Below are 19,720 nucleotides of genomic sequence, written 5' to 3'. Positions count from 1 at the left end.
CCTTGCCCATATTCTGTTCTAACTTGAAAAAATGTCTTTTAAAATCTTATTTTGAAATTATCAAACATTGATACTTGATTTGATATAATACTGTTGTCGAGTTTGATTAGAAATTAATTTTTTTATAATAAAAAAGAAAACCTCACTAATTGATATAGTTTTAAAGTTTTCTTTTATCAAAAATATCATTATCTTTTACATTTAACAATAGATTTTGTTATTTAATTCATCGATTTCGAGGAATATTATGTATTATGACAATTCTTAAGAAAATTTGTTAGTTTTATTGAATTACTAACTATTTATATTATACAGAAAAATTGAACTTATTCATCGAATTTAAATTCATTATTTTTTATATTAGAATAAAATATGAAACGAACGACAATGAATTTAATAGATTAATGTGAACACGTAAATAAATGTAGATACGGTGGTTAGGACTTATATCCGTAGGCGGGGAGGAGAGCAAGCGCAAACCTCGCAAATCCAAATCACAAGTACGCGCACCAAAGTCGGAGCTCGGCAAGAAGAGGAGCGGCAGCCACGAAGATCTCTTGTACGAGAACACCGAGCCCAGGAGGAACAGGTTCCTCCTCTGGCCGGTGTTCTCCTCCAGCGCGGACATCACACACCACTACGACACCGTCTTCGATATAGACGCAGTCGAAAAGGGTCGAAGGAAAGGCAGCCATGATGTTAAAAGGAATTTCCTTAAAAGTATTAGATCTAACAGTCTCACTGGTCTACTTGCGGTCGCGGGTAATCTCACCTCGGAAACTACGCAATTACTTAGAGAAGACGATCATATATAATTTAAAAAATAAAAAAAAACTCTATTATCTTCTTGTTTAAAGAAGATTAACTGGAGTTTTAAATTAAATGGCTCAAAAATTATCATTTTCTTAGTTTAATGTAATTCAGAATGGCTAATGTTATGTACAAATGTGTTGCCATATTAAAACATATCATATTTTTATAAACACATTCCTCGTACTCGCATTTTTAGTCTGGATCTTTTGTTATTTTTAATTTTCATTACGCAACAAATTCTTAAACCTTTTTCGACTGCCTTAGTTTTTAAATTTGGTTTAGAATGTAAATATGCTTTTAAGTTCCATGGATTTGAGACTAGATTTTAAAATTTAAAAAAACAATAAAAAGACTTATTTTTAGGTTTATTTTATAGCTTTAGTTTTTATTAGTGCTCGGCCACATTTTTCTAATTTTCAATATTGTTCTGAAAGTACACATATATACTGCCATTGTAAATAATAAATAAAGCTATGTATTTAATTTTTATTACTGCTCTTTACATTCTTTAATTTTTTTTTTGTATTTGTATTGCCAGTTAAATAAATATTATTAAATCCAGTGTGGCCAGCATTTTAATCACTTTAGTGTTGTCGTAATTAGTTTGATATAGAATTTTTAGGCGGGAATATTTTTAAAAGACTTACGTAACAAAATATTAACGTATTGACTGATGACAAATTAGGATCTTGCCAAATTTTTATGCGAACGATTCGCAATGAAAATTAGGAAGAAACCAATAAAATTTAACAAAAAAAATGATTAAAAAATACCAGGTTTCTTCGAGAATGATCTTTCATTGCGACTAATTGAAATAAGGTAAAAAACGGAATAATTTTTCTAATGTCCGCCATTTTGTTTTGTTGATTGCTGCACTAAAGGGACTTCTCAAGACAATCTTCCTTATCCTTGTGAGTATTTTTATTTACATTTTTTTAATGTTTTTTTTTATCTTCAGTTTTTTTTTTTAAATTATAGCATTCGTGTAACAAAATTTTTTAGTATGCCTTTGAAATGTGGCAGGCATTAGGAAAATTTAGTATTTAAAAAGTAGTCGATTGACATTTTTATATTAGTAATCTCTAAGATATCTTGTGTTATCGAAATTGTTGTGTGTGTGTGCGCTTTATTTAGTTGTTTTTTTTTTAAATATCAATTGTAACGTATTCCTCGTTTTGTTATCTCTAAGTATTGAATTGACAGTTTTTTTTTAAATGTAAATTGTAAGCATTTGTTTGCTTCTAGCCTATTTTTTTATTTTATTTTACGATAATAGCTATGCATGCTTAGCAGTTCATAGTTACGCTATTTACGGTACAATATAAGAATTATATAAAAAAAAAATTATATATATTATGTATTTGTCCGTACTTACTTTGTGGTTAGACTATGCTTTGTTCTATATCACCACGTCATATGGCACGCTTTCAAATGTTTACAATGACTCTAATAACGTGTATTTGGAAGTCTACGTCAATTTATGAGTTCATTTCTTATAATTGTGGGTTTCTGAGAAGGAAATCCCTGTTAAAAAAATGTTTTCTCTGTTTTTTCAAAGATAATGACAGGGATTAAGATTGTTTTATACAGAGATTTTTCGGTTTCGGAAACCAAATGTGAGAAAACTGATAGTTAAGTGACATATCTAAGTGACTATTTCACGTAGCCTTCCAAAACTAGAAAGTAGTTGAGTGTTAGTACAAAAGTTATCTTCCGCTGTAACATTTCGCCGTAACAAAGATCGTGGTGGTGGATCGCGTTATGTAAAGAGGCTCCTCGTGTTTCCGATCGCATAAAAATACGATACGAAAATTTCGCCCCCCCCCCCTCGAAAATAGTTCGACTTTTTTATTATTATATACTATTAATAATAAATTATGGAAAAAATAATCGAAACTCTTCGGTGATCTGGTTCTCTATATTATAATTAGTATTTTTTATATATCAAAATAAACCTTTTCCATAAAATCAAAGCTGGTGTTATTTTAACATGGGTTCCACTAATCAGTTAGTTACTAACATACCCCAGTAATTATAAAAAAAAACAAAATAATCAAATAATAATTAATTGATACGAAATTATTTATTAATTTGAAAATAAAACAGTCTCGTTTCGTATTGGTGAAGGGTGGATTTTAAAAAAAGTGACGTGATTAAAATGAAAGCTTGTGCTTACCTCACTTTGGCTAATGGGGGGAGGAACAAACAAGATATGAACGTAATAATATTAACAATGTTATGATGAGGGCTGATAGCACATGTAAGTATACTAGAATTTATATAAATGTTTGCTTTTTTACGTTGCTTCTATATGAATGAACTGTTTCGCATGTGTAGTTTGCACAGATGCATGCATTTGTGCATATTATAAGTTATTTTTAGACCTGAAATTATGTCTAAAAGTTTCTTGATTAGATTTTTTTTTAGTATATTGTTTTGATGTAAAATATGACTGTTTTTTAATAGATAATTGTTATAAATTTGTTGTACTACTTAAAAAGTATAGATACATGTGTTTTTTTACTTTTTTTTTTGGAATTTGTTACGTGTACGAAATTTTTTTTTTAAATCTAAATTGAAATACCAATTATTTAATTGTGTTTAACTATGAAATTTGAATGACGCTTTATGGCTGATATTGTATTTGTTTTATATATTAATATCTTGTGGTCTTAACTATATGTAATTGTCGTATGTCAGAAGCAGTGGGAGCGACTAACACGAGTGTGTTTTCTATTCAAGGTTGTTTTCTTCCTTATACAGACTTCAGTCCTGACGACTGGGGCCCAGAGTTTCCTTTAAGCACATCTTCCAGATATACAATACCGATGCCAACGCTATATAGCACTGAAGGTGAGAGAACACGCCTGGTATTATCTACTTCAACATTCAAATATATGCCAATCTCGTTTATAATGTTAAAGATAATTTTAAATAAAGTTATGAAATGGTAAATATTTTCAGGCTACAAATACAAGAAGCCGAGTATAATAGAACTAGTGCTTTACAACATGGCGGCGCTGCTCGGAGGTGTCGCCGCCGGGTATGATGTGCGCGTCTCCAACGTCAGCCCGCTACATCCCACACTGCAGCCGCACAGGTACAGAGAGTACTTTTTATTTCAGATAAAAATGTGATCTATAATAATATGTTATTTCACATGTTTTAAAAACTCATACCGCCATCGTAATAAGTTTTAAACAAAGATGAACGAATCTTTGTTTACATCTGAACGTCAGTTCAATTCAGTTTCTTGATTATGGCTCACCGTCAGCGGATGGGGCCAGTGTCGAGTATTTATAGTTTTATTCTTGCATTAAAGAGACTGGCAACATTCTGTTTATGGACAAGTCTCGTGAGCATACAAGTGGTACAAACTCTAGAATTCTCTAAAAACGTTGATTCCCCTAAATAGGACGAACACAATAATATACATAATATTGTTAGTAGGTTATGAGACGAACAACTTATAATCTAATCTATTAGTGTTGATATAGTCAAAAACGTTACTCCATCTGTCAGATGCACCATTTATAGGTTGTTTGACATTTAATTTTTGTTCAATTTTCAATATGTTCGCGACTTGAAACCTTAAGTTGATATTATCATTGTAATCTACAATAAACACATCAATATACGTTAACTCACTGAACAACAAACAATAACAATTTTTGTGCGGAACCGGAATTCTATACAAAAAGTATTGATGTCCTTTATGTATATACGAAACACACGCTACTACGTACGTGTGTACTCTCAAATGTTGCCTATTTTCATATTTTAATAAATAATTCCAGGGCGGAAATAGAACCTGAACCGTTGGCTTCATCGCTGTACGAAGGCTACGGGTTCGCCCACAACACATACCACGGCCCCACGCGGCACCTGCGAGCACCGCTCAATGCCATCACCGGGTCTCCTGTGAGTGACACACCTCTCTATGTATCAATGTCATAACTTGCATCTATTCTATATCACCTTATGTAACATTTCAGTTATCTAGTCTACAAGTGGAGGAGCAGAAGCCGCTGCGCTTCACAGACTCCCCCACGCACTACGCGCACGCCTCCTCCTCCTCCGGCTGCGGGCTCTCGGCACCTCCGCTCTCCGGCACCTCCGGCCTCGGCACCGCGTACACGGGAACCTCGGGCCTCGGCACCGCCTACACCGGCACCTCGGGCCTCGGCACCGCCTACACCGGCACCCAGCCGCCCACGCCCTCGCCCCGGAGGACCTCCTCCTCCACCTCCGACCACATCGCTGACCTCTACCACAACTATAGAGAAAATTTTCAACCTTCCCCCTCGCACGATCGAATGCAGGACTACTACTACAGAACTGAACCATACTCCTACGAGAGAACGGCAGATTACGTCGTGAAACATCCTTACTACGGCTACGACGAGTGCTCCTTCGAGTACCGAGAGCCGACACCCGACTACAGACCCTCGGCCCCCTTCCTCTCGCACAGGAGGACGCCCTCCAACTCCTCCGCTACAAACTCTCACGCGGAGGAGTTCTCCCCCTCCCGGCAGCTGCGGATGGAGAAGTACCAGAAGGACAGACGAGAGGAATACAGACCTCCCAAAACCGAGTATCCGAGGAAATCCAGCGATTACTCGCTACCCAGGGACTACTATAGACAAGAATCTCAGGAGAGAACGGAACCGGAGCGGCCGGGGAACCTGGGCCTGGAGCTGGCACCGACTAAACTGAGATCCAGTTTGAAGAAGTACAAGAAGTCCAGCGCGTCGGGGGGCAGTTCCGGGGGGGGCACGCCCACCAACCCCACGCCCCCCGACAGCCTCACCAGCGAGACTGACAGCTCGTACGTCTCCGCCCGAGACGCCTCCAGCGGCTCGCAGTCCCGCGTGCGCTTCAGCCCGGAGACCATGGAGGGTGTCCTCGAGCGCCGCCCGTCGCGCAACTCGTAGCGAAGGCTGAAGAAGTTCGACGACTACCTCGTCTGATGGACCTCCACCGGGAGCTGATGGTAGTGCGTGGAACCGAGTCACAAGGAACTGAATGTTGGCACCTGACAGCCAGACTAGTGATGGACGAATTTAGTTACTGAGTGTTACAGTGTTGTGTTGAAGCTCTGTGATGTTTGCACCTATGTTCTTTAACAGGTATTTTATCTGACCAGTGTTTCTTAACATGGCAACATAAGATTCAAATGCTCTAGTAATTCTGTTCTGCGAAAAAAATCCTTCTTCTCCAGCGTAGTATAAAGAGTTAAATCACACGGTTAAATCTTGACTGACACATTCATGTTATAACTTCACCAAATCTTGACAGCATTCCTTTGAAGGAATCAATTCTATTAGTTTCGTAAGATGTGATAAGCATAGATTGATTCTTTTTACATTATCTTTCAAACCATAAATTTAAATGTCTACTTTCTGTTTCAACATCTTTTCCGTTAATCCAAATTCTATCTTATTTTAACACTATCTTTGAATTAATAATTATTTTCTTTTTTTTTTTCATTTCAAATATTAAAAAAACGAATATATTTAAAAATGTAAAGCTTCTAACATTTTAAATATAATTTTTTTTTTTAACTAAAATGTCTCACGACTGAGATGAAGTAAGAGCTTTTTAATAACGCAATTGTGTTCATTTTAACATATTGGTATTTAACGCAACTGTATATTTTGTAAAAAAATAATATTTTTAGGAGAATCGAAGGTTTTGTGTTCAATTTAAACTTTTATTTGTAACAAATAATTATTTTTAATATTATTTTCAAACAGAACAAAAATCTTATGAAAAAACATTCAATTTTGGTATTTTTTTTCTAGTTTTGATATACCGGATATGATACGCCTTAAAAGTATTTGAACATATATGTTAAGAGTTAAGTAACCAATTAATATTTAAATCATTAATTAAGCAGCCTAATGGTGCTTTACCCGACAAACTTAACATCAAAATATTCAAGAAAGTTCCTTAGATAACAGTCCAAAATAGTACTGATTGTAATATACAGTGTATACTGAAGTAATATACAATGTAGATGATCATATATGTTGTATAATTTGGTTGTATGTGTGATAATTGTAATATTAACTGAAACATACTCGTTCGAGTTCAAATTAGTGTTGCCATTGTATAGGATGTGTGACCGGCAATAGATTATAAAACAGGTTGTATATTATATTGAATTATACAATATATTTGCAGACGTAGGGTAATACTTAAAAAAATCCCTTTTTTAATGAATTAAAAAAAAATAGATCTTTTAAAGTAAAGTTACATAAAAAAAAACATGGCCGATGGTCTACATTGAAATTCCCTACTCTAGCAAATATTATGATTTCTACAAGATGACATAACTGTATTTATAATATTAAATAATAAAGATTTTAGATATTCAGTTTGCAGCAAGTGGGGGGTGTGTGGGGGGGGAAGACTTGGCACAAAAAGGATATCTTGTACAAATGTAAATAGCCATTTATAAGTACATAACAAATTTATTTAATGTGGCATTTATTATATTAAATAGTACAAAATATATTTTTAAGATATATATCTGATTTTATTATCAACTTAATTATGTATTGTGTATATTTTAAATAATAATCATATAATATATTGAAACACATATAGCTTTTTGTACAAAGAACAATATTAGATGTTTTTTTTTTACTTTAAAAAAAATATTGTAGATATTGTAGTTAAGCAGCTTTTGTATCCCACAGTGAAGTTATTTAGGCGTATCTATGACTAGTCGGAATATTGCAAATTTGCATGTCCTGTTGTAACATTAACTATATTGTATTGGATATTATCAGTAATATAACGTCTCTTATATATTTGTTAACAAAGATTTATATACATAATATGTCACATACTAAAATTATTAACAATTTAGTATGTTTTTTTTTTTTTTTTTTTGTCTAAATTGTTCCTCGGGAAATAAACAAACCTTATTTTGTAATCCCTTAAAAATAAATTTAGATAATCCAATGTTGTTGTAAAACACAATTATCTTTTAAAATTCTTAATAATTTATATACAAATACAATTTTTATTTGTAATTTTTTAACCTCGTAAGATTTTATTTGCGGCATATTTATGTATTTAAATCTTTGTATGGAAACAATTATTTTTGTATTGTATGAGACGGAACGCTTTGATATACCAAAAGCGTAATTATTGATGTAAGATGTATCCGTAAAGTTTGAATTGAAATTAGCTTTGATATTATTAATTAAAAACCAGTGCCTCTGTGTGTTTTACTCGAGTGAGATTTGGAATTGTGTAATTTGATGTTATTTTAATTTATTTATGAAATAGGCATGGGCCAGTATAGCGCCTAACATTCCTTGTGGGTTTTTTTATGTTTTTTTTTGTGCAATAAGTCAAAAATTATTTGCGTCCATTTTCATTTTATTATTTTATATTATACAGTTTATTTATATTTTTATTAAATCGTCGTGAATTCAACAGTATTTTTATACAGTATTTGAGATTATGTTTAGTAAAGTATTCTTCAAATCCAAAATATGTATGCTGTATGTATTTTATTGCATTTTCTTTTTAACTATGAAAATTCTAACATTTTTCCGAAATCTTTATCTTCAAGCACGAACCAAATCCCAACCAAATTATTTTAAGAATCTCCCGTTTAAGTTAACAGATGTTTTCAAGTCACAAATATTGTTTATCTCAGTTATATAAAGATGTCGCTCCGTGCCCTGTATATATTTATAAGAGATTCACGGCGTGTTTACTTAAGAACTCTAGTCTTGAATGTTTTATTTAATTATTTAGTGTGTGGCTGGTTGTAGAGAGGTAGCGGTCGGCGGTAGGTATACGGCTGTGTGGGGCACATCCGGGCCCCTTGTTACATTCCATGTGGTTTGCGGTGCGAGATGCGGCGCCGACTGCACTCGGCCGATGGATTCTGTGTGCCAATACGAGATGGAAGGATGCCTTACGTCTGTACGTTAAACCGACAAATAAAAGTTAGATTAAGCTTTTTATCAAGTCTTTTAATTATAACCTCATTCCATTGTTTAAAAATCCTTATAAAGTCCACGTTTTGCAGTGAAATAAGATAAATAAATAGTTTTTAAAAACAATTTGAGAGTTGAATAACTACTATTTTTAGTCGTAAACACCTGATGACAAATATAAGTAAATTGGCCAAATTAAACCTTGAAATGTATAGAGAATGGAGAAAATGATTGTCTCTGTAATCTTTTACACTTATAACATTGCAAAAACAATAATATAATTTGTCTTCGCATTTTAAATTTAGTTTCAATAAATTCATTGCTTGTCCCCAGCGAGCGTGTAGGTTGGTATAACGCGAAAACAAGCAATTGTGACGTGTAATTAAAAAATAATCGCTTCGTCACAGGCTGTAGTCACCCCATCCCACATTTGTCCATGAGGTTGATTCGCATGCTTGCGTCGGGAAAAACCAACGTGTAAAGTCAATAGTTTCCTTGTGCAAGGTATCGAATTCAAAAGGGATGTTGCAAATTAATCACAAAACCATTTTCATTTGCAAAAGAACAATTTAATCAATACAAGATATAATCCAAAACATTAAACTAATGCGGTGTAAAAATACTCTTACACAACGTGTCTCAACGCTTATTTACATTTACATAATTCATATTTCTTCCATTAGCTTCAGTACTATTTATAATAGAAATGAAATGATAAAATGTTTTATCACATTGCCTTTTATATACTTTTGTTGAATTTCACAGAAATTAACTTAGTAGTTGATAAATCAGACTTATATACAGTTGTAGTAAGTTCCGGACATGTTATATAGGCGAATTATCAAACAGATGACACCTCTTCACCATCTATACACCTAATACTAGTTTTGACAGGTATATTTTAATAGAATTTGTATTTTATATAATATGTCCATTGTTCATTCCCTTTACATATGAAAAAAAACTTGAGAGGTGTCAAGGGACACCCGGATGGAACGAAGTTCCTTTCGATTAATTAGTGAAGGAATTGTAATAAAATAAAATAAAAAAATTAAGTCGCGACACCACACTGTTCAATGCGAAATTAAAATATCTGGCTTGCTTTCTATAAGAGAGAGACAGACAGAGTATCGTGTTCTATAAGTGAGAGAGAGACAGACAGCAAAAAGTGTCGTGACAACTTTTCGTAAGAATTTTTTCCGTCTAGCCCCCTTTCACAACGCACGATAAGGAACTTCGTTCCAACTAGCTTCAGAACGTACAAAAGTATTATCTATTGGGCTGATAGTCTCTGGTCAATCGGCCCACTGGCAAAAAAAATCCCATTGAGCTTATTGATTCTTACAAAACAAAATAAAATCATTTTTCAAAACTGATACTTTACAGACTTGCATTCTATCTTTAATAATTTATATGTACAAATCGTATAAAGTTATATTTCAAGTTTCTTCTGCAAACTACGTACAAAGGGATAAGTATTTTAGCCATCAATTTTATTGCAGACACATCGATTACATTAGTCTATGGTTTCTTCAGGATATCATTTTTAATGACAAAAGATCAATCAAACTTCAACCTTATATTTTCTCGAGTTACATTCCAAGTAACGTATCTCAAACCCTGCGCTGCTCAACAATACAAAAAAAATATGTTTGGTTCATAACCAAGACTTACATCTACGTACTGGGGATCACCAAAAATATCACAATAAAATATTTTGTTTAGTCTCCTATTACTTCGGCTTATCACTAAAATAATTTTTACTTTGACTAGTTGGGAGCGCCTTCAATATCTGTTATTATCATACATTTTAAAGGTGTTAAAAATTTATCATATCGACATAAACTTCTGTATCAAAGTTACATTTACAATGCACGAAGAAAACTATAAAATACACGCTTCCATCCGTTGCGTTACTCATTACTCGTAAACATTCATGTCAAAAATAGGACAATGGAGTAAAAAGCATTTTTGACGTTGAAATCGCTAACGAACCTGGTCTAAGTTGGCCTCTTGCCAATAAATAACTCAACATCTTATAGATTTATGAACTAAATAAGATCATTTTCAGTCGTGATTACTTTCTATAATGATTGTTTACAAACTCGGCTCATATCATCGCTAATACGTATTTCCGTGAACTCATTTCGACAATTCGATAAACACAAATTACAGTTGCACTTCGACAGACTTCGTTCAAATATCGATAAACCTTATCATAATACGTACAGATATTTTACAATATAATTGCCATCATTTATTATTTGTAAACTAGAATATAACTTAGACACTTTTGTGTTTCAAATCAAATATGAGAAGGGCATTTATAATAAATAATACGTATAACATGCTACGTAACAACTGATAACAAAAAAACAAGCACATTCAATACACACATATGTACGTCTATAACATACACATATATAAATAGAACTTTGTAATGATGAACGAAACAAACAAACGTCGCACTCGCACGCGAAAACCTTTAAAACAGTGTATTGTTACAACTGGCTTTTTAGTTTACGTTGGGATTAACAACTTCCTGCTACCATTTAAATCCGTTCATTCTGCGATTTAACTAAAAAACTATTTTTTTTTTAATTCTGATAATGTCTGAGATGATATAGAATGATTAAAATTCAATGTTTCTAACATAATTTATTTAAAACTACCTGTTTTTTAACTGATAAAATTATACGTTAGCCTTGGCCTTTATATAACACATTATATTCTCGCTTTAATCAAATATACCAACTGATATGTGAATCTACGGAACAAATTCAGCTTTTGTAAACAAGTTTCTACCTCGTTTTGTCGCTAATGGCAAACAAAAACGTCACTGACTGTGTTGAGGGTAAATTCATTTTAGTTCACACGCCACATAGATTTAATTACATTAGTACATATTTAACGAATTCTTTTATTCTATAACCTTCTAGAATAATATGTTAAAATCTACGAGGATTTTTAAGTGCTGATGCAAATTTTAAACATTTACATGTATGATGTTTTATTTCACATAAAGGCGGGACGTTAGTTGTTTTACAACTTTGTGATATAACAAAGAAAATTTCGTTTGACGTAATTTTGTTTACTTTAGCACAATTACATTCGTTTTAATCTAAAACATCTAAATCTAATATCCCAAGTTTTAAAACAAAAGGTGGTTTTTTTTGCACAAAAACCGCGAAATGTTTAACCAACCGCTAGCTCCTTGGTGCGATCGCCACTTTGATGTAATAAATTGCCTCATTTTAATGCATGTTTGAGCAGAATATAGTGTCAAGATCAGTCGTGTTTGGTTCACAAAAATGCAACGATCGTGTTACAAACTAAAGTTATTATGATATATATATACACATAGTACGTACGACTGTCTGCCGCCACTTCCATGCACTTGATAAATCGGTGAACGCCCTTGCCGACCGGCGGCAACCTCCGCACGGCTAAAGCCACGGCTACGCAAACCCTCACTACGATTCAACATCTACTTTAATCGTATTACATATAATTTAATAAATTAATAAACACTTCAGATCGTTACCTTAGAAGATGTCATACAAAACAAGTTTATTACCTTGAAACTCTTGATGTTGACATCATTAAGTTTTTTTTAATTTACAGTCAAAATCTGTTATAACGACATCGAAGGGACTACTCATATTGAGCCGTAAAAACCGATAGTTGTAACAACCGGTGACAGGTATTAATAGGAAAGATATGTAATAACATTCAGCCAGGACCTTTGATTTTGGTCAATTTAACCGGTATGTTGTTCTAAACGATGTCGCTATAAACGGTTTTGACTGTATTTATTTATAATATAACACTAGTTGTCACCCGCGACTCCGTTCGCGCGGAACTAAAAAAAAACTTCGTAACCTATGTGTTCTGGAGAAAAATCTAGCTCAAAAGTTTAAACTTTACCGATTCAAAATAAAATAACTGTAATCAATGGATGGCCACGTTTCAGATAATCTTGTTTATTGACGATATCATTGTAAATAATTCTAATCGCCATTCGTGTACACAAGATAAATCTCGTGGCTCGTGGCGCGCCGTCCCTAAGCAAAAGGACGCACAAAAGGTCGCCGCCAACATAAATATCTCTACATACATTTATAGACTGTGCCCTTGAAAGAGGACAGATGGAGTTTGAACTCTAGAAGGTTTTGTTTTGGCGAGCACGAGCGAATGGTTAGGTCGGGATTATCGATCGCCAGCTACGACGGTCCTGTAAGTAGCGAACACCCGCGGGTTTGCTCACGTTTACCGATGACACACGTACGTGGAAACCTAATTGTGGACGCTTAGCCCGACTCGAAATTTTAAAATTTAACTTTCGCCAATATTTGCTACGTTTGCGTTTCGCTTTATTTGTCCATTCTTTTTAAGAATTTTAACATATATTTTAAACGATATTATATTGGAAAAATTTATGTGAATTTGATTATATGAATATATTATCTCTGGGTCGTTATCATTGACAAACTATTGCTCTGTTAGTCATCAACAGGTAGGCCCCGCCCGCCGCCGGGTGCTGGGTGGCAACTATCACAGTGCATTCCAACAGCGGGTGTTTTAGACGCGCAAACGTACTCGTTCGTTTTTATCGCAGGAAAATAAAGCCATAAAATTTTTAACATCGTCGCTGCCAACGTGCACGTAGTGTGCGACACGATAAGCCGCCGCGAGCCGCTCGGCGAAATTGTTTACATTATTCAATACTTAGTTATGAATAGACTTCAACGTGTGTATAAAAATAGTTATTTCTTTTGTACCCTCAGCTAACACCAGGAGGCGCCATACTCACTTTCTACTTTCCCTGCTTCAACCTCTCTTGATGATCGCGGAGGAAGTAGAGGTGTCGGATCTATACATTGTCAATGTGTGGCAGTGTCCCTAGTAGCCGATTCGTTCAGACCATTGCGTTTCAATTTATTGGTCACACACTGTGAGGACGACGATTCCTAATTAGATAGGGTCTACATAGCACCCCCTTACGACTCGAAGAAGCCTTACGCGACTAGCCTACCGCGTCGCCCACAGCCCCGACCCGCCGCCGCCACACATCACACAGTAATTAATAAACAGTAGACGAAAATACGACAACGGCCGCCGCAGCACACGAGCCGAGCCGAAACAAACAAAAAGTAATGCAAAGTGCTCTCTACACACGACATGCAACACTGAAGCGAGCTCGCGCGGCCGGTGGACCGCGCATACACTACATATATGTACAAGTTAAGCTACTGCCACAAATAATTATATTTATGTATTATGGATAATTATTTATTACGTATATTATAAAGTAAATAAGGAGAGGACAGGGGATGATTATATAGAAACAAAAATAGAGAAATATACAATAAATTCTATTTAAACATGAAGTTTATTAAAGATAAAAAAAACATACAATGGTTCGTTTTACACAAAATAAAATACCTGGAGGAGGGGGAGTGTCAGTGAGACAGGCCCATACATAGTACATTAATATAATACCATATCATAAGATATAGGGATACACATATATACGATACTGTCAAGCAACTCAACTCACAGATAGTCATGTCGCGCTCTCGCGAGTAAAAAACTAGTTAAAATCTTACAAAAATACTTATGCGACTAATCTGAAATGCACGTAGAGGATCTCGTCTCGACTACAAAAATATTTTGAGATTGGAATGAAATTATCATGTGGCCCGGGCGAGCAGGCGGGGCGCGGCCCTAGGTGCTCCTCTTCTGCGTCTTAAAGCTAACCGAGAGAACCTGCCCGTTGAGCGTGAACCCGTTCAGCGCCTGGATGGCCATCGCGGCCTCATCGTACTCTCGCATGTTAACGAACGCGAAACCTTTGTTTTTCTTAGTCTCGGGGTCTTTGATAACCTTAATGGAGTCGATGGCGCCGTAAGGGCCGAACAGCTGCCACAGCGCCAGCTCCTCCGTGTCCTCACCGATGTTGTATACGTACACTGTGGTCTGGTGCGGGCCCGCCGCGCCCAGCAGCGGCACGGGGCTCGCCGGCGCACCAAGCAGTGGCAGCGGCGAGTGGTTCGTCGCCGCCATCGGGTTAAAGCGCTGCTGACCCTTGTTGATGAAGGGTAGCGCCTTGCCCGGCGAGGGAAGCAGTGGTGGCGGCGACGCCTGAGGGAACCCCGGCCCGAAGCTCCCGGGCCGTGCACCGAACGCCGCGCTCAGGTTCGTGCCGTTGAAGGTGGGCGTGGAACCGTTGAACACGGCGGCGCCGTTGTACGCAATCGTCGACGTGCTCACCACTCTCTGAATAGAGCGCGGACCGTTTTTGTTATTGTTTGGCTTGTTGGCGAATTTGACGAGCATATTGCCTGCGCCGGGGAAAGGCGCCTGTCCGTTCATGTGCTGTATAGCGTCCTCCGCCTGCTGCCGAGTCTCGAAGCAAACGAAACCAATCCCCTGCGACACTCGACTCGTAGTTATATGACCAAACTGGCAGAATAAGCTGTTAAGTCTCTCCACTGTCATGTCTGGGGGTAAATTGCTTATGTATAGATTTGATTCCGTGTCTGGTTTGTGGCTGACCTTGTTTTCCGGGTTGAGTAGGGCGAAGGAAACTTTTAAAGTTTTTCCTTGCATGAGCAGTCCGTTAAAAGCAGCCCGCGCCTTCTCTGCATCCTCGTGTTTTTCATATTCGACGAAACCGTAACCTCTGTTGGCGATCAACTTACAACTTTCAATCTTACCCATTGCCGAAAACAATGCGTACATCATATCGCGAGTCATTAGCTCTGGTATATAATTGACCATGAGTTTGGTCGCTGACACATTGGGATTAGCGTCGCCGCCGCCATTCTCCATATTCATGTCGTTCGTTAACATTGTTCTTTTATCGTTCAAACTACACTACGTAAAACAAAACTCTAATAAAACTCACACAGATGGAAGTAAATTAATTCATTTGCAACGTGAAAAATGAACAAAGAACCAACACAAAAAATCTAAATGTACGAAAATGCCAACAGTAACGCCGGTTCACAGGTTCATCATCACACGACATGAACAAGTTTGTTTTGAAAATGTTACCATTTTACCAGAATTTAGAATTATTAATTGTTGATAGATAAAGACTATAAAACTTTACAAAACAGATTTCTTTAATTCGCACATTCACGTTAAAATTAAATTATTATATCACTAAAGAAAGTCTTATATTTTTTGGTAATCGCTTTGAAATATTGACCAAATCAAACTAAAATCTTTTTCAAACGTGGCAGTAGAAGTGGCCTGTCATTGGAAATTAAAAAATATATATTATAATCTATGGTGTCGAGAAGTTAACAATAGAAACAAAAATAATTTAACTTAAACCTTATATTTTTTTTTTTTAAATTGACCTTAAAGGCAAACTACAAAAAACTTTATAGGGACAGAATATAGTTATAACATTTTAGTTTAAATTTAGGTTTTTTGTGAAAACAAACTGAACGATATTAACACATATTCAATAGTAAATTAAAATTACCTTGATTTGAAAATTGATTCGAAATTATGTTTTTACATCTTAATTTTTTTATAAAAACTACATTTGCTAACTAAACGGTTTCCTTGTACAGTTCAATATGATTCAAACTCAGATTAAGGATTCAAAGCATAACGAGTTTCAAAGTTTAAGATTCTGTCTATGGACGATTTCATTTAATCTTTAGCAAACTAAGCAAAGAGTATAAAATAGTAGGCAAAAACTGTAAAATGTTGGGAATTTGACATTTGAATTGAAATTTTTGATTGATAAAAAACTCAGATGAAGAATTAAAAAGGAAAAGAAAAAAGGAAAATATGAATAATGAATGCGATGCGGGTTTAAATTGCTAATCACAAATAAATAAAGAAATATCAAATTAATACATGTAAAAATCTATAAATTAAATTTTGATAACCGGATTAGACTGAGAACATTGAACGAAGAAGGTTATTGGTCTGGAGTACTTTTGGAGTTTTAAATAATGTTCCTAACCAACATATTATTAAAGAAAACCAAAAGCAAGTGAGTATTTACACATTATAATTTTAATTAGCAACTATGGAACTAATTGTATACTGAGAACGACAATGAGTGATGATTTATGACGATTGAAGGAGTGATTTGATGTATGTCATGCTTGAAAAGTGTTTCATACCGATTAAGTGATATTTAAACTTAATATCACTTAGTCAATATAAGATGAATTTAATTTAATTAACGTGTCAGGAATATCTTTTTTTATGTAATATAGTAACTCTTTTTACCATATCTTTACATATATTTGTATATAAATTTAACTTTGTGTACAGTTACAATTTGCTGTTTCAGATTCATCATGGTATTGATGGAGAGTGTGGTGTCGGGGCACAAATTCACCGCCAGAAGAGAGAGACTTGGCGATAAACTTGAACTTCTACGATTTGATCCTTATAGTAAGTTTTATTTATTAAAATATTTACACATTATGTAAAATTAAATAATTTAAATAATATTTCTTGTAACCATTCCATCTAAGCTTGAGGTCTGTACTAATTTTTTTAATGCTCTGTTATCAGCAAGCTTTGTTATTCACTTTAATCTTTATTTTATTTATTAAAATGTTTTTCTATACAATTCAGTAATTTGAACATTCATGTAAGGGTTTTCAATAGTTATTTATATAATTTTGAATTTAATATTTTCAGTTCAAAACGAGAGTTTGTACAAGGAAAGAAAGAAGATTAGAAGTTTCAAGTAAATTTTTATTACCTAGTTGTAAATAATGTAAGGTTATGTAGTGAAATAAAAAAGTTTCTAATAATTGAAATGTATTTATTTAGTTATTGTACTTGTAAACAATAAATAAACTTTTGGAAAACAATCATAAGTTGATTATAACTAACATTTTTTAAATTAACTAAAAATACTTGCCATAAACTAATGCCCATTTTATTTTAAGACAGTAAAAAGAATTTATTCTTCCCAATATAATGCCTTAGAAAAAAAATTATATCATGAAAGTCTGAATTAAAGATATACATTAATTAAGTACAAAGCATTATGTATTATATAATATTTTTTAATATACTAAAATTTAGAATATATGCTTTACATTTAGTTTTCTATCTAACAAACATTAGATACAACAATTTAATTATATAATAAAATTTTGCAATCAAATTTAATTTAACTTAATAAAGTGCTTGAAAACAATACTTTCTAAGTGCATATAAAACTAACAATAAAGATTAGGGATTCCCAAAGTGGTCGGTATTGGTTTTCTAGGGGTCAATATAAACGAAAACTGATTTTGGGGTCATTTCTAGGGGTCGACGTAAAGGAAAACTGATTTTGGGGGTCGACGAGGTCTAAAAATCGAATTTAATGACAGTCTGCTAACTTAAAGCATTGCTAATTCTCACTCTGTCTTCTTGTATTGACCTAAGTAAGAATGATAAATAACACTAGCAGCTGTTTTAAGTTAGCGGAATATTATGAATAAGGGAGTTGATCTTAAAAGTAGGTCGGAGGTAACGGTTCATTTTGGAAAACGAGTCACTTGTCCAAAATAGTTTGGGGATCCCTGATATAGATAATCTGAAATTCAAGCATATAAACACCATCTTAAAATGTATGGAGTAAACAGAGATAGTAAATTATTACTATATTTTTACAGTTTTATTAAACTGTCATATAACAGATTTATAGAGTTTCCAAGAACATAATATAATATTTTCATAATTTAGAAAAAAATAAATAATGTAACTATCATAATAGGAATAATATCAAAGCCAAAAAGTGGATTATTATAAATATTTAAATATATTAACAAACGTTGAATTAAATAATAAATTTATTAAAATTACGAAAAACCTATTAAAATATTCTCACTAATATTTTAAAATCTAATACTAAATCTTTTAGTACAAAGAAATGTGAAAATAAATAATTTTTTAATCTTAAAATTTAGAAATGTTCTGGTAACATTTGAAATAGATGCTTTAAAAAGATAACATACTGGCAACATTAATACAATTTATTTATTTAATCACTATGAAAACCTATGAATAGAAATTGACTAGAATTTACTTATGTACTTAGGCACCTAAAATAAAATCTATATAATTTTAAATTTATATTTATTTATTAGTTAATTTAATACTTATATATTATTATAGAATTATAAATTGTTTAATATTTATTTATGATTTAATAATATACATGATTTTAAATCAAATTACAATTAAATTGCATTTAGTAATTAAAAATATAAGAAAAATTGAAATTTCATAAATATACTGATTTATACTAAATAAGATATATGAGATGATTTGATTTTTTTTTTTTTTGGATATTTTGGTCCTCTAATATGATAGTGTTTTAGTGAATTGGAATGATATAATTTTATGTAACATATTGGCATACTATGTTAATATCTCGGCTTGTTATAAGTACACTAGTTGTCGCCCGTGACTCCGACCGCACGCAGTTAAAAAAATCTTAATAGGGGTATGAAAAATAGATAGCCGATTCTCAGACCTACTGAATACGCATATAAAATTTGGTAAAAATCGGTAAAGCAGTTTCGGAGGAGTACAGTTACTAACATAGTGACATGGAAATTTTATATATTAGATTAAATAAGAGAGGTTTCATAAAACAATTTATTAAAAACTAGCTTTTACCCGCGACTCCGTCCGCGCGGAATAAAAAAAGAAAACGGGGTAAAATTATCCTATGTCCGTTTCCTGGTTCTAAGCTACCTGCCCACCAATTTTCAGTCAAATCGATTCAGCCGTTCTTGAGTTATAAATAGTGTAACTAACACGATTTTCTTTTATACATATAGATAGATATCGAATGCTTCGTTCGCGTCGATTTAAAAAAATCTAGTAATAAATACAGCCTATGTTAGTCTGGGATAGTGTAGTTTTTTAATAGTGAAAGAATTTTTCAAATCGAGTCA

The 19,720-nt window shown here is 33.8% G+C and overlaps 3 protein-coding genes across 3 annotated transcripts in view; 2 read left to right on the top strand and 1 right to left on the bottom strand.

Annotated features, from left to right (window-relative positions):
* Positions 1-6,026, top strand: part of LOC106710082 (mitogen-activated protein kinase kinase kinase 11) — a 44,986-nt gene extending 38,960 nt beyond the window's left edge. Inside the window, exons 8-11 of the mRNA XM_045681103.1 lie at positions 3,577-3,666; positions 3,778-3,913; positions 4,611-4,734; positions 4,809-6,026. Of these exons, the coding sequence (XP_045537059.1) occupies positions 3,577-3,666; positions 3,778-3,913; positions 4,611-4,734; positions 4,809-5,747 (1,289 nt within the window). The 3' untranslated portion in view covers positions 5,748-6,026. The remainder of the gene's footprint in view (positions 1-3,576; positions 3,667-3,777; positions 3,914-4,610; positions 4,735-4,808) is intronic.
* An 8,060-nt stretch (positions 6,027-14,086) lies between these two features.
* Positions 14,087-15,874, bottom strand: LOC106710135 (ELAV-like protein 1). The gene has a single exon (XM_014502124.2). The coding sequence runs from the start codon at positions 15,630-15,632 to the stop codon at positions 14,505-14,507; it is 1,128 nt and encodes a 375-aa protein (XP_014357610.1). The 5' UTR covers positions 15,633-15,874; the 3' UTR covers positions 14,087-14,504.
* A 708-nt stretch (positions 15,875-16,582) lies between these two features.
* On the top strand, positions 16,583-17,539 carry LOC106710126 (39S ribosomal protein L33, mitochondrial). Its single transcript, XM_014502112.2, has 3 exons — positions 16,583-16,797; positions 17,104-17,207; positions 17,460-17,539. Exons 1-3 carry the CDS (start codon positions 16,757-16,759, stop codon positions 17,510-17,512), a joined length of 198 nt encoding a protein of 65 aa, XP_014357598.1. The 5' UTR covers positions 16,583-16,756; the 3' UTR covers positions 17,513-17,539.
* Positions 17,540-19,720: the final 2,181 nt, after the last annotated feature.

Source organism: Papilio machaon, chromosome 14 (assembly GCF_912999745.1).
Source record: "Papilio machaon chromosome 14, ilPapMach1.1, whole genome shotgun sequence".
In the NCBI taxonomy this organism is placed as follows: Eukaryota; Metazoa; Arthropoda; class Insecta; order Lepidoptera; family Papilionidae; genus Papilio; species Papilio machaon.
This window is presented reverse-complemented; position numbering and strand designations above follow the sequence as displayed.

Coding starts and splice junctions, on each gene's coding strand:
- LOC106710135 (XM_014502124.2), bottom strand. CDS start 15,632: ATGTTAACGAACGACATGAATATGGAGAATGGCGGCGGCGACGCTAAT.
- LOC106710126 (XM_014502112.2), top strand. CDS start 16,757: ATGTTCCTAACCAACATATTATTAAAGAAAACCAAAAGCAA. Junction 16,798..17,103: donor TTAAAGAAAACCAAAAGCAA/GTGAGTATTTAC, acceptor TTGCTGTTTCAG/ATTCATCATGGTATTGATGG. Junction 17,208..17,459: donor TCTACGATTTGATCCTTATA/GTAAGTTTTATT, acceptor TAATATTTTCAG/TTCAAAACGAGAGTTTGTAC.